This window comes from Montipora capricornis, chromosome 2, assembly GCF_036669925.1.
Source record: "Montipora capricornis isolate CH-2021 chromosome 2, ASM3666992v2, whole genome shotgun sequence".
In the NCBI taxonomy this organism is placed as follows: Eukaryota; Metazoa; Cnidaria; class Anthozoa; order Scleractinia; family Acroporidae; genus Montipora; species Montipora capricornis.
The window spans coordinates 49,656,163-49,672,008 of NC_090884.1; the positions used below are offsets into that span (position 1 = coordinate 49,656,163).

The 15,846-nt window shown below is 38.3% G+C and overlaps 1 protein-coding gene across 5 annotated transcripts in view; it reads left to right on the plus strand.

Moving 5' to 3' along the window:
• The first annotated feature begins 3 nt into the window (after positions 1-3).
• Positions 4-15,846, plus strand: part of LOC138025773 (laminin subunit beta-1-like) — a 26,360-nt gene continuing 10,517 nt past the window's right edge. Inside the window, exons 1-11 of one of the 5 annotated variants that reach the window (XM_068872954.1) lie at positions 4-142; positions 1,101-1,426; positions 1,869-2,051; positions 2,789-2,956; positions 4,751-4,924; positions 5,244-5,453; positions 11,284-11,955; positions 12,456-12,605; positions 13,489-13,731; positions 15,096-15,268; positions 15,690-15,846. The exon at positions 15,690-15,846 is cut by the window's right edge and continues 264 nt beyond it. In XM_068872954.1, the coding sequence (XP_068729055.1) occupies positions 1,931-2,051; positions 2,789-2,956; positions 4,751-4,924; positions 5,244-5,453; positions 11,284-11,955; positions 12,456-12,605; positions 13,489-13,731; positions 15,096-15,268; positions 15,690-15,846 (2,068 nt within the window). In that variant the 5' untranslated portion in view covers positions 4-142; positions 1,101-1,426; positions 1,869-1,930. Of the gene's footprint in view, positions 143-876; positions 2,052-2,788; positions 2,957-4,750; positions 4,925-5,243; positions 5,454-11,283; positions 11,956-12,455; positions 12,606-13,488; positions 13,732-15,095; positions 15,269-15,689 lie in introns of those variants that run through there. The other 4 variants (XM_068872944.1, XM_068872956.1, XM_068872950.1 and 1 more) reach the window with 4 other exon arrangements.

A 15,846-nucleotide genomic window follows, 5' to 3' on the forward strand; every position in this document is an offset into this window, starting at 1 on the left:
GAACGAGTATGAAAATATGGTTGCTAGAATTTATGCAGAGCTGCTCCAAGGCAGAGTACAAATGAAATGCATTTGTCGTCTTGGCCCATATCCAAGTACCTGCTATATTGAAGTAAACCGCGGCGTCAACTTACCTATAAAGGTAATAAATCCACATGTTAGATAGCTACTTATTGGTTTCTCATTTGTTTGAGCTTAAAATGTGAAACTGTAGTGAGTGTTGGGCATGGTTTTCTCTTCTCTAAGAGAAGAGAAAACCATGCCATTAGCTGTGGCGCGGTTGTTCAAAAGGCGATTAACGCTAATCCCAGATTAAAAATTAACCAAGAAATTTATTTTCTCTACTCCCAAATGCTGTTCAACGCTGAAATTTGGCAAAACTTTACATTAGAAGAAGTAAATCTTGAAAAACAAAAATAAGCAAAAGAAACTTTCACTAAAAAGTTGAAAACAGGAAACAAAAATTTATGCTAATCCTGGATTAAGTTAATTAACAACAACAACAGCAACACCAGCTTTTTAACCAAATAAATGTTAAACTTAATTAACAACGTAATCTATTAATACAAAAAAAAAGGTAACATTTATTCAGAATAACTAAAAAGCTAATCGTGCTGAGTAAAACTAAGTAATGTTTAATTATAGGAGATAGGTTGGTACTAAAGCTAGAGCAAAGCAGTTGATTAGTCAAAGAAAGAAGACAAAAAGAATGAATAGATAAAATGCTTTCGAACAACCGGGCAACGCATGACATTAATTTTTAATTTTCTAGAAAAGTGTGCTTTACGCCATGAATATTACATAATTTTAACATTCTAGGCCAAGTATGTATCACAAGGTTGTGAAATATTGCTATTAATAAATTATTAGTTCACAAAGCAGCACAATTGAAATGCAGTGGGTGCTTTGAAGTTCAATTTCAGATGTTCTTAACTTTCTTACCTTTGTTCAACTCACGGCAATAGATGCTGGGCAAACCAATTCAATCATAGTGTTTTAGATTCCATGCAGTATTGCACCTGTTCGAAAAATGGAAATTCTCAAGCTTTTATGTCTTTTGTTCCTTCATCTCCTTTACATCTCCTTAAATACATCCTCAGGAGATGATACCTGTCATTTTGGTGGTTGCTATGCAGATTCTCAGGGGAAAATTCCTCGTCCATGTATTGCTTCTCCACTCAGCATTGCTTTCATGAGAAATGCTACAGCAACAAGCACCTGTGGTACCCCTGCTTCTGGATACTGTGAGTTGGGCCCTGGTCAGAACTGCTATGAATGTGATGCAAACAGCACCACCAAGAAACATCTACCAGAGTTTATGGTGAACAGCGAATTTGATACTCCATATCTACTTGGACAAGTAACATGGTGGCAGTCTCAGACATGGTGGGATGTATACTCGCAAAACCCTGACAGCCCTCCGAAGGTAAATATAACACTATCATTTGGTAGAAGTTTCCATATTTCTGGTCGCATAACTGTAAGATTTTACAATAGAAGACCAAAAGAAATGTTTCTTGAGAAATCAAAAGACTCTGGCAAAACATGGAGTGTTTTACAGTATTTTGCCTTTGACTGTGAGAATTCATACAACATGCCTGCATTACCTCCTGTCATTGAGAGTAGTCCTTTTAATGTGACCTGCACCGAGTATTACAGTGGTACATTACCCCCAAGATTTGGAATAGTGGAGTTCAGATTCGATTCAAGGTATGATCCAGGTTGTGGCTATTTTGATCCAGATGTCCAGGACTTTATGCTTGCAACAAATGTGCGAGTCAGACTAGAAGAACCTCCTTCCTTAGATGATATTGGATTGTTGTTTCCCACTGAAGAGAACCTTAACAAGTACTACTACGCCATTTCAGATATAATTATTACAGGACGCTGCAACTGTAATGGGCATGCACAATACTGTAGGGGCCCGCGTATGGATGAAACATGTGTGTGCGAACATAATGCCGCTGGAAAAGATTGTGAAATGTGCAAGCCATTGTACAATAATCGACCCTGGATGCCAGCAAATGCAACTCATGCAAATGAATGCCAAGGTACAATTATAATTTAACAATAATATTCATCAAGCATTTTTATTGTTTTACATAAGTATAATAACATAGGTGATTATTCAAAAAAGATGCATTTTCTTTTAAGCAATAATTTGTTTATTCATCTGACATCTCAACAAAATGGCTTTTGGTCATTTTGAAAAAAAATGGTTAGGTGATTATCACATAATAATCACCTCAAATGTAACCAATCAGCGCAGAGAATTTTCAGAAATCACCTGTGTAATTATACAAAAAATTACTATCATTACTTGTAGCAGATATTATATTTATTTATAAATCGGGCCCCAGTATTTTAGGGGTAACCAAAAGAATAGCTGATTTACATTTTTTCCTCTCTTCTACTTCGGTTATCCTTATCTTCTCTTCCTTCGTCTGTCTCTTTCCCTAGTTATCTTCTTTTACCCTAACATCCTCTATTCATTAGAACCATCTCATTAAGCACATATCATGATTTGCCTCACTGATAATCTCACCGTTAAGAGTGAGAAAAAGAACTTTCTTAACTTGCTCCTTTTGAAACCTTCAACCTTTAACCCTCAACCTCACTGCACTGTTTTCTCCACCAGATCACAGAGCCTGACTCTCCAAACACATTAATAAATTCTACATTCTATTTTTTTTTTTTCATGTTTAAGACCCTGAGACTCGTTAGAGCTAATTATACAAAGGTTGCATCTGGCTGAAATGTTTATATATTTTTATTTTTTGAATTGTAGAGTGTCAGTGTAACAGCCATGGAATGTCCTGCTTATATAATAACACATTGAACATTGGTGTCTGTAGCCATTGTAAACACAACACAACTGGACAGCACTGTGAGAAATGTCAATCAAAGTTTTACAGGAATTCAGATGTACCAATAGATCATCCCAACACTTGTGTTGGTAAGAGAACAGATTAATTAGATATGTGTCAATTTCACTCAGCTGGAAATTTTAACAGTTTAACCTTACTCAAAAAATGGGAGGATTCTGTGGTGTCATGCAACTGCTGCTCATTACCTCAACTTCAGCATGTTCTAGAAGTTAAATAATTACATCATGTTTCCTAAGATAGCACGATCTTTTCTAAAAATAACTTGCTTTTTAACTTAAAAAATGTTAATACCTGTCTAAGAATCTTTGAAAAGTTCCAGAAACAAAAAACATACACAGTCACTAAAATGGTCTGCAGAAATATGTGAAGAATGTAATGTTCAAACACAATGAGCATCGCAAGACCAGCGCCCTTGCTCTCCTCTCTCTTACCGGATCAACAGTGCTTGAAATTAGGCGGTTGTCTTGTCGTCCCAGACGAGCAGAAAGTTTACTGGGCGGCTAGTTTTTGGTAAAATGAAAAGGTTGGTTGCCTGAAGAAAAAACAACGGACAACTGAGCCAAAAATAGAAAATGTTTTGCCCAAGAACAACTGTGTTACTGTTAATATCTAAATCTTTCACATAATTTCGATAAAATCCAAGTCCAAAAAATCTGAGTGTTTTTACCTGAAGTGTTGTTTGTGGTAATCCTTGTGGCTGAAAACAACGAATTTTAGTGATTTGAAGGGTTTGTGTTCAAAATTTGTTGTTTTCAGCCACAAAGATTACCACAAACATCGCTTCAGATAAAAATACTTGGATTTTTTGGACTTGGATTTTTTATCAAAATTATGTGAACGATTTAGATATTAACTGTAAAACAGTTTGTCCTGGGCCCTTCGTTGTTTAATTGCCTGCCTTTTGAAACAGGGACAACCTGGAATTTTTTTGATTTTGAGCACTGGTTCATCTTAAAAATATTTGCTAAAGCTCAGACCTCTCTTATTGTTTGAAATACTTGGTAGCAAATGTCTAAACTTCAAGGGACACTGTCTTCATTTTGGATGCAATATTTGGCATGCATCAGATTACTAGCATTTCGAGACATAAGTGCACATGCCCCATTGAAAGTCTGAGAAACCTAACATAGGAGTTATTTAACAGAGTTAAGCTAATGCTTAAAAAACTTAACAGCAGTGCAAGTCATTTTGATATTGGCAATTCATAGTGTGTGTAAAAGTAAAGAATCCGATCCCACCAATGCGTTGGCCAACATGTCAGCCAACACGTGGGTCGACTGTCGGTCGAGTGTTGGTCGACTGCCTATCACGTTTTCGTCGTTCCTTATGAAGTTGTACTTGCTTCCAACTGAAAGAAATAACAAAATTCTAAAGAGTAAGTATTTTGACCAACATGTCAGAAGTGCGTCGACCGACGTGTCGGAAGTGCGTCAACCGATGTGTCGGTAGTGTGTCGACCAATGCGTCGGTAGTGTGTTGGCCAATGCGTCGGTAGTGTGTCGGTGGTGTGGCCAACGCGTTGGTGGGATCAGATTCTTTACTTTTACCATAGTATGAAAGGGTGTTCCTTGTTGAGAACAAGATCTAGGAGACAAGAGCAAACGACAAAATTAAAATTTATGTCACTACTATAAAGTTCTTGAAGTAAATTGGTTCTTGAAACCAAAGTGTGTAAGGTAGACTTTGTTTAATAAACAACCAACCCACAATGTTCTTGATCCTTTACAGTGAAATCAGGATAGGACTTCCTTCCTTCCAACATAACTTGTTCTTACTGTAACAATAATGCATGTTCTCTATTCTTCATTATTGTCCTAGCTGTCGCATTTTTGTGTTTAAAAGCTCTCTATTGTTGTTTGCAGCATGTAACTGCTTTCTGGAAGGCATAACAAACAATGGCTCATGTCTTCAGGAGTCTACATCCACGCAGGTGGCTGGACAGTGTCACTGTAAGAATGATGTGATAGGCCAGCAATGCAATCTTTGCACTCCAGGATACTGGGGACTTACATTAAGTCCACGTGGAGAATGCATAGGTCAGTCTTTCTATCATTTTTTTTTCCCTTTACTCTTAAGACTTATAGGAGCCAGCTAAATCACCATTTAAAGAATAAATACTGAGCATCCCTGAAGCAGCCTCCATTGACAGGTAAAATTGTCTGGCATTAGACAGAGTAAAATCTTGATAGTCTTACTCTCAGGACTCTTTGAAAGTGTTAAATTAACTGTATTTTAACTTGATTCGAACTGAACTTTTTAATTTATTATGGACAAGTAAACTGGTCATTGAATTTGTATCTGTAGAGCAGGAAAGAATGGAAAGCAGTGAATTGAAGTAATCTTCTACTTTTTTAGAGTGTGGGTGCAATAGCCTTGGAACTGTTAACAGCACTATAGAATGTGACCAGTATAATGGCACATGCATGTGCAAGCTGAATATACAAGGTACAAACTGCAGTGAATGCAAAGATGGTTTTTACCATTTCCCTCTCACCAATGGAACAGATTGTCAGCGGTGCCCTTGTGATTTTGGTGGGGCTTTCCCCATATGTAACAAGAGTTCAGGTTTGTGAAATTTAACACAATTTTTATTACTTGTAAGCAACCCCTTCAAAGTTGGTTACTTTAATTTCAATCCAGTGTAGTATTTGTTATGATATTGCTTTCTTGCTTTTCTTGTTATGTACTACATTTAAATAAATTTTTGTTTAAAAAAGTGTTATCTACAATCTGGGTCAAACAACTTTGGGGCACTTGTCAAATTTTGGGCAAAAATAGAGAATTTACGGTACATGCTCCCTTCGTTATATGAGCAACGTGTGTTCTTCTTTTGCTGCCTTTTTCGCCCAATTTCCCCCCTTTTCCCCAGACAATGTTGAAATATGTGGTAGATTGATTGATTGATCGATGGGTCAGTGAACAAATCTTGATTTTGGAGACCCTGATAAATCAACATTGCAATGGGGGGAGGAGGAAAAGCGGGAATTGTCCCAACAGTTTTGACCACGATTGTCTCAGAAAAGAATTTCTTGATAATTGGTCTCAAGGCCGGCTAGGTTCATTAAATCTCATTAGAGAATTTTCTCAGATAGTAAAACAATATATTGCACCGATATAGAGGTGGTGTAAGGATTGTAAAAACGGTGGGTTGCATTACAGTGAGCGTTGAACAGTTCTCGACCACATTTCTTGACTATTTAAAGGAAGAGATTATGAAGACTGTACAAAAAAGCACTGTCACAATACAACGGTAACTCTCTCTTTTCTATTTATACAAGTGCCTTTTAGCTTTAAAAGATTACCAGGTGTGTATCTTTCAACACTTCCCACCCTAGAAAATGCAAATGATCTAATCAGTTGTTACCTTATTACGTGGAATGCCGAAGGCATCCACGTCTTAAAACCGGGCTGGAATCTTTTTTTTGTTGGTAGTCACAAATGTGCATACCCCACGGATATTGAATTAGTCTTCGATCGGGTGGACTGATTTATATTCCCTACGGTATTTCCAAACTTCCCTGCCCCGAGGAGAACTCCTATTCTTCCCAAGCCATCACGATTTTTCTCTGCTAGCGCGTTAGACCACTCGGCCACCGTGATACACTTCCGTCAAATTGGTGAAAGCAAACATTTATAATAGAATCTTTCCGCCCGCCATGATTGTTTCAGTATTAAACTATTCGATAAAGTGGATAGATGCTTTTTCTTTGAGAAAGGCAAGCTTTAAAGGTAAGGAGAATTTTCTACGTTATTTCTAGATCTTGCTTCGTACTTGTGTGTTCCACTGTGAACATTATTATTTTGCATACAACAAATACTTCATTAGAAGCATTTTGCATAGAACAAATACGTACTCCAATATTTCTTGGGAACCAGTTTGTTCGCCGTTTTGACGTAGAAAGAAAATAAGAAAATAGCTTTGAACGGCCAAACAAGATAAAAAATGAAATCAAGTTTAAAAAAAACGAATTAGCTATCGCCGTCACGGGGACTTCGCAGCCGTCCCCCATCCAAGTACTAACCTCATTCGGAGGAGCTTAACTTCAGCTGACAATTGGACTAGCATCAACGATTGTGATCTTTATGTTAAATTTGCACATAGATCTTGTCGAACTTTATAACACTTGAAAGAAAAAAAAACGCACTAACAAAAACCAGGTGTTATGCCGTCATTTTGTCACAGATGTATCCTTTGTTTCGTGAGTTGTCAGTGAACACGCAAGGTATAACTTGATCACAGGCGGCCGCTGAAATCGATGTCACTTCCGATTTTGCGATTTTACTTGTATGACCAAAAGTACGATAGAAAAATTGAACTCTGATGGAACGTAACAAAAATCTCCCGAAATGTTTTTCGCTGATGGCAAATTGTTTTATTCTCGATCGACACTTCCTAAAAGTTCCTTCTGCTCTCCTTAAAAACTACATATTAATATTTATTTACTTTTTCGTCAACATTTGTTTTGCATAAAGCAGGCTAGCAAAATCTGTACCTTGCTTTGTTCGCATTTTTGAGCGTTAAAATAGAATTTTTGGGCGTATGTTCCTGACAGCAAAAGTCGCATATTTTAACGTCCCCCATCCAGATACTAACCCCGCTGGAAAGGGGAAAAAACTTTAGTAACATTGGTCTTGGAAAGGTGTCAGAAGCTCAGAGTACACGCTTAAGCTTGTGGTGAAAAAGAAGTTGTTTATGATCAACATATCGGCTTTGAAGCCAAATGTTTCTCGATTTCCTGTTATTTTCTTCAATCGTTCTGGGCTTAGTATTTTACTGAACCACATGTCTTCTTAGAGGGTATATTGCAAAGATGTCTACCATGGCACCGTAATGATTTACGATACCAAACAATGTTTGTACCGTTAGAGCTACATATTGTGCAAGGACTTGAATCTCCTGGAAATAACAAAACGCCGCTCAGTTGACAGTTATGGAAAAAAACACTGTCAAGTTACTGCACTACCACACGCAATGCGTTCTTACTTTAAAAAATATCACGTATCTCCTCAATTCTACCCCCCCACCTCCAGACTAAAAATCCCGTATCCCCACAATTTTTTTACCTAATTATCCCGTATCCTGATCGCTTCTCGGGCTTTTGGCTAAGATTAGTCTCTTGGCCAAGGACTACGGTCAAGTACTATTGTACAACGTACGGTACTTTTTCAGTGCCGTAAGGGGCAGGCACAGAACAGTTTCGGCTGTTTGTCTGTTCTCTCGAAAACGATGACAAGGGTTTTTTGGGTTTTTTGTTCAGCTCGAGTGTAGAATCAGGACGAACTGTTGTAGTTTCTGATAAGTATTTACTACTTGTAGCTTTTGTTGAATTTTGAATCGATGATACAGAGAGTTTTGGCGATCTCAATCCGGACTGGACTACTGGATTTAAGGATTTTTCTTAACGAGATTTCAAGTTATTGTGGAACGTTTGGTACCAAGTTACTGAAATCAAGATTATGGAATTGTAAAATTAGAACTTTGGACTGGACTATACAACACGCAATTACGGAATTTTTGAGCATTGAGCGAAATAGAGCACGGATGTTGTCTTCTTGTCTTCGCCACGGCAAATTTATACAGTTTGCAAGGAACTAAACCAGGATTACGGAACCAGACGTCGATTACAGGGCCCGGTTGTTCGAAAGCCAATTACCTTAATCCAGGATTAGCGTAAACTTTTGTTTCATGTTTTCAACTTTTTGGTCACAGTTTCCTTTGCTTATTTTTGTTTTTCAAGATTGACTTCTTCTAATGTAAAGTTTTTCTGAATATCAGCCTTGAACAGTATTTGGGAGTAGAGGATAAAACTCGTTTTAAAACCCAGTTTCTGAACAACTGGCCCAGGATGATAAGTTGTTGAACTGTGATTTGTAATAAGTTTTTCGGATGATTTAAGGCTGATCCTGTAATTTTTAGATGAAAGGAGTTAACGAAGCAAGTAAAACTGTAGGATTTGAATTAAGTCTCCTTCCAAAAAATAAATAAATAAAAGATCCCGTATCCTGATAACCTGCTAATAGGGCTTCGTTGTTTGCATTTGCAAATTTAGTAACATTAGTAATGAGTTTTTACAACAAAAAACTTTAAGTTATATTACAGATGTATCTTTCTAGTAATCTTTCGCCATTTTCCGAAGTCTACCTGTACTTGAAGTTCACTGTAACTGGACAATTTGGGTTAACTGTTTGCGCATTCCACGGATACGCCCTTGCAGGCGTCTTGTTATTTTATAATACCGGAGAACTGTTGAAAAATGCATTAAGCTGTTTTTTGTTCAGACACCAATTAAATGCCAATTAAAGATCAGTGAAAGTGTATATAACACAACATGCCATATACACCTGTATTCTAGTAGCCACATCAAAAGCACAACCAGAAAATGTGTTTTTAGGAGTGAGAACTGTTACTGTTGTCAACAACGGCATTGGTCAGGCACAGACAATTCTGTTTTGTATGACACTGATTATTGTCAGCAAGATGACACATAGCAAATTTGGCGAAGCAAAAGCCACAGAGACATGAATTTGGCCCTTATTGTCTATGCGATTTGTTGTCTTTTAACTTGTGAGGAGTCTAGTTCTGCTTAGCAAAGTCAAGGGCATTCTGCAGCTCGAAAAGCAGAGGCTAACTGCGCAGAGTCTGGGAATGAGTCTCCTGAAAATATTCTTTGCTGGTTTTAGGCTTCAATAAAACACAGACTTTACTGCAATAAAACAGTTTTTAATGCAATTTTACAAAATGTGGCTAAATGTAATTTAGGCTAAGTTAAAATTGAGCCAATGCTGGTCAGCAGCGATCACAGATCATGCGTGCCTATTTGACATACGGGTTTTCACCAAGCGTCAGGTGATGGTACTTGCTGTGTGAGGTTGTGCAGTTCTTTCGTACTGCGAGTTGTGCTTGGTGCGGCAGTTTTTTCCTCCCTTCCCTCCCTCTTTGGTGGCCTTGGTGAGTATTGAGGTTAGTAAGTATCTCCAATGACTTTGTCAGTGTGACGGTGCCTGGTCGTGGTTGCCGCTCTCTGGGTTGCCATGGATACCTGCTCGCCCTGCTTGTGGCTCGTATTTTGCTGGGCAGCACCACCTGCTTTTTTCACAGGCACCTTCCCCAAGCTCATCTCTATTGGCAATGAGTTCAATTGTTCACTATTTTGAGGACATGTATTTTTTGTTTGCTGAAACTCAGTTTCAGGCAATCCTGCTCAAAAGACTTTGGAACACTTGTCAAATTTTGGGAAAAAAGTACTTTAAAGTAGAGAATTTACTGTACATGCATCCGCTGTTATTTGAGCAACACGTGTTCTTCTTTCACTTCCCTTTTTGCACCCCCCTTCCCCCCAGACAATGTTGAAATATGTGAGTGATTGATGAACTAACCTTGATTTTGGAGGCCATGAAAAATCAACATTGTAATGGGGGAAGGGGGAAAAGCGGGAATTGTCCCAACAGTGTTGACCAGGATTGTTGGTTACTACATACTTTATAGTCCAATGTCTAAGGTCACAGCAATCAGGGATTTTGTTGTAGTGAAGACTAAGGTACTAATTAAAAGTGTTGTTCCTAGCTGGTAGATTATATCATACAACAGCATTGGCCAAATCTAACAAAGCTCTATTGATAACTGCTAAAGTACACATGCATGTCTTACCATTTCATGGTACATCTTTCGTATCTGGCTATGCCAGCAGACAGTGCCCAACATTCAATTTGCAGTTCTTTTGCGCAAAGCATTTGGCTGTTGCTAGCAACAATACTACTACTACTACTACTACTACTACTACTACTACTACTACTACTACTAATAATAATAATAATAATAATAATAATAATAAACAACTATTCACCTAAGTGGAGGTGGCTTAAGTATATACTAAAAACAGTGAGATAATACAGCACAAAAATATTATTTTAGCTCATTTATTCCTGCAAAGATTACAACATTTTCGGGTGCAAGGTGAATAGCAAAGGTTATCCGGAGTTTGAGTAGCCAATCAGCGCGCGCATTTAACGCTATCCACTGTATTAGTATATACTAAATAGGGTAATAAATGACATTATTATCCTAAATAGGTGAAATTGATTTCACTTAATATTGTTGTTGGCATAACTTATTCCTGTCAATAATAATTAATACTGATATACGGTATACATGTAGAAAGTCATCAGGTTACATTACAAACGTGTGAAAAACTAATGGTCTTTTGCATAAGAAATGTCTGGTCTCCAACAAAACAGTTGATGCTAACTACCATAGTCCATTTATCACAAAGAATCATGAGGTACATGACTGTACTTTACATTTCCAAATTTGTGCTGATGCATTTCATTGTTTTCTGATCTTACATTGATTTTATAGGATTATTTTCCAATCAATGAATTTTCCTTTCATATGCAGGATTATGTACCTGCCGCAGTGGTGTTGAAGGTACCACCTGTAACAGAGCTCAACAGGGACAGTTTTATCCTTTCCTGGACTTTGTCATACTGGAAGGCGAAGACATGCATGGTACTTTCACTTCTGTCACTGAATATGATGGTCGTGGTGTGGCCTTCACGGGTAGTGGTTATGCTTCTTTCTTTCCGGGTCAATATGCATTCACCAATGCGTCTAACATACTGGCAAGTTATCATTACTACGCTGTTATCCGGTACAGTGTTCATTCATCTTACACCAGTGGTCCTGAGGCCAGGCGTACTCTGAAAGTTGAAGCTATCAGTTTCAATGAAAGTTCAGAATTCAACATCTTTTTGGAACAGCTACCAAGTGGTTCTCAACAGGCGTGGATGTCACAAGACACTGTTAAACTGTTTGCAGGGGAAACATATAATATTTCCCTGTTTTACAACAGTTCTGGTGATTATAACTACCCATTTCTTGTGGACTCCATAGTCCTCATTCCTGACCTTTCTCTCACCCGAGTATTTACGGAGTCAGGGCAAGATATTCGTAACCATCTGCAGAGCTGTGTGCAAGCCAGGGCGTCACTTCCCCATGTGGAGCCAGAGCCAGCTTATTGCAGTGCACTTATGTTTTCTGTCAGTGCAGAATTATACAACGGTACTTTAGGTAAGCTTACCGTCTAAATCCAATGGTAGGTGAGCAGCAGCAGTGCAATGCTTTATAGTTTCTAAATAAGATCAATCTTAATTCCTTTTGCTAAGACTCAATTTATGAGGAAATTTCATTTTGAATTTTGGACATATAGATGAAACAAACTGGGGTAGATTCTGGCAGTAGTGGCATATTAACATTGTACGAGGGATATGCTAGGACTTGGCAAAACAACAATGTTTCATTTGATTTATGTCTGTAAAAAGTTTGGTAAGGGATTGTATACAGGGTAGTTTGCATGGTGCTCTGAAGACCTTCCTTAGGCTAGTGATATGGTTTTCCTTAAGCTAGGAAGATCCGATCACCATTTAAATCAAAAGCCAAAAGGAAACTGTTAGTATACGCATGCTGGACAATCTGTGTTATAGAATTTCTCTAATGTTATTAGCCTACTTCTCTATGTAATAAAACATCTTAATGGAAATCAATGGTAATGTATTCTTTTTTCTCTGCAGAGTGTGGCTGTAATGCTTTCGGGACTGTAGCAGGTTCATATAACTGTACAAGTTACGGAGGACAGTGCTCATGTCGCCTGGGTGTGGTGGGTCGAACCTGTAACTTATGTGGTGTTGGCTTTTACAGATTCTCTTCTGCTGGATGTGATCGTAAGAACACATAACTTAATATTCAGTTAATTGGTAAACGAGATTTTATATGAACTATCATAAAATGAAAAATTAGTTTAAAAAATAATGCTCATTCCAGCCTAGCCTAGAACCAAATTTACGGTATCCTGGCACCAGTTAGTTTTTTTTCCTTCTTCTTAAAAACATATCTTTACAGGATAAACTCCCTTTGACCTTCATTACTAGTGTGGAAGATTACTCAAAATTTTATGAACAATGGTGTGATGTGTGGTCTCATTCTAAAAGGCTTGAAAGTCATGTGAAATGACATTTAGGCAGCACTTTTTTCCTTATTTATTTTAAGACCCTGAGTGGTTGTCCAGTGAGAGCAGAACCCAGAACCTTCTGCACTGCAGTTGGATGTTTTTGTCGCAGCTAACAAGTTGGAGTCAGCTTAATTTTTGTATTTCATTTGCCATTGACATTTGAGCAATAGAGGACTCTTTCCATGTTTACATAGCCTAATCTAAACACAAGGGTTAGTTGGGAGAATTCTTGACAGTTATGCAAACCTGAGACGCAGGCGAAGGTTTGCGTAACTGTCGAGAATTCTCTCAACTCCCCTTCGTGTTCAGATGAGGTTATGTAAACACCAAAAATAGTACTGTATTGCTTTTATAAAATATTTCTCAAAAATAAAACGTCGAATGAAGGAAAATGCTGTTTTTTCTACTTCATGATTTTCTTGATATGCGCTCACATTTCCTACCGGCCAATCAAAATGCACATCTGACAGCACATAACCAATCAAAATATCTGTCATGGCACAGTCGTGTTTACATATTCTCATCTGAACACAGCTACGTGTATTGACCAATGAGAGTGTGCATATTATCCTAATTATTTTATAATGATTTTTTAGCTTGTGAATGTTCAAATGCTGGTTCTGTGGAAACTGCTTGTCATGAGCTCACTGGACAGTGTCATTGCAAGGTCAATGTTGAAGGTTTAAAATGTAACAGCTGCAAGCCTGGTACATTCAACTTGGACAGTGCTAATCAGCAAGGATGCTTGAACTGCTTTGGTTATGGTCGTGCTGTCAGCTGTACATCAGCCAATGGATTTGTTGCATCAACTATTACAACTGATTTTGTGAATGAAACAGGTATTTTAAACATGCTTGTTTACAGGAGCCTGCATTGTATTCATTTTGTACAAATATTCACAAATTGTGTAACCACAAAAAAAAACTTGAAAGGTCAACTTCTTTCAAGCCTCTCTTTAATTCTGACTACGTTGACATGAGACATTTAGTGTGAAAGTTTATTGTGGATGCACAACATGATCTGCATTCATCTTGGAAATTACAACCAGTGCCCTTAAGAATAACTATTAGCTGTGCCAAATATGAAAAATCCGCCTTTTAGATGTGGCCAAAAACTCTGTGGGATTGTGTTTTTTTCATCCCCATTTTTCAATTCTTTTTATATAGCAGTGCACAGCCCCAGTTGAGGTATAAATAGTCCACAGTCTATTTATTATAGACTGCATAACAGTCGTTTTCTTCCATTTATAAAGGAAGGCGCGAAGCGCCGTAAGCGCGTTTCTCGCGTGTGAAGCGCGTGAGCCTCACATGCCCATAGTTTCTACACTCGCTCCAGACCTTTCGTTTGAATGTTTTCCGCGTTGCTTGCGTGCGCAAAAAATACGACTGTTTTGCAGTCTAATTTATTACAACCATGTTAACAAGCTTATAGACGAAAATTTTCTTTCAAAGAAAACGTAGGGCAAGGTGAATACTAACAGACCTAAAATTTCTGCTGGAAGCCTATTTTAAAGAGTAATAAACCATTTTCGTATTCCCAATATTGGACTGGAACTACAATAGCTTGCAATGGAGGCTAATGCGGGGGAATATATTAAAAAGTATTTGCAATTGAAAAGATTTCCCCGCATTAGCCTCCATTGCAAGCTAGTTCCAGTCCAATACTGAGAATACGAATATGGTCTATTGAACCAGGGACTACCGGGATCAAATTCAACAGGTCGTGAACCCTGAATCTCGGGGGGGGGGGGGGGGGGGGAACTTGGGTCAATTTTTGCTGGGTATGTGCCGCTGGCCTCTCAGAGCCCATCTGATGTAATGCGACTAGTAAATATATGAAATCAACAGCGCTGCAGTTCTTTCTGTAACATCTTTTTTTTAACCGCGAATCTTTCCATTTTAAAATCCCACTAGTCAGAATTTCTTAGCCCCAAAATCCCGACAATTTACGACCCCAAATCCAGTCGTGAAAATGCGACCCCGACCAGCGGCACGTCCCCATTAGCCCATCAATAGTAAGTACCTCCCCCCCCTCCCCTTCAGGATCTCAAGGCAAGCTTCCTAACCACTGGACCACACTTCCTCCAAAAACACTTCTACACACATTTCTTGGTTTGGTAAAAATCCATTCAAGCCCAAACTTAAGATGTAATGGTGTTTACAACGTACTTGTATGAAAAACATGCCAAACCTTTTCTTTTCAGTGTTTAAGTGGACAGTTGTCAACAGCACAGGCAGCCCAGTTGAATTTGCTGTCAAGTCATCTAATGGGATGGTTGTCACCTCCACTGCGTCACGATCAGTGCTTTACATAGAAGCACCATCTTCATTCCTTGGCTCCCAATTTCGATCCTATGGCCAGCGACTTCATGTAAATGTTAGTGAAATCTTTCATTCAAAATTGATGGAAGCGTTTGTTAAATATATCTAGTATCTCCGAGACTAAACTCTCATTTTTGTGACTTAATGATGTGTTGTTTACTAATTGAGGTAGAGTGGCTATTCGAGGTGATAGTCAAATTATTGTCGAGATGCAAAAACAAACATAAGAGCACGTGAACATAAAATATCGCAAGACATGATCGTGACAAACCCGAAGGCGAAGAAAATGGGTCATTAATTGGAACGTGTGACAGCTTGAATGGTTTCTGGTCAGCTGAAAGGGATATTGCTGATAAATTCGAGTTTTTCCCTTTTCGTGTTAATTGGTACTGTAAAAACGTAAGGGAAGTTGTTTTCCTGTTGCCACAATGAGGCTGTGCCCACCCGTAGCTTCACTCTGTTTTTGCCATTTTTAGATGGAAATGCGAGATCTCTCTGATGGCCACAGCTCAACCGTGGCAAACGGTGACGTCATTTTGTCGAGTGGATCCAAAGAGGTGATGTTAAACTTTGCGCCATCAGCCTCTTCCAACGTTACATCCTATCACGTGATTCTTGACGAAAATCACATGG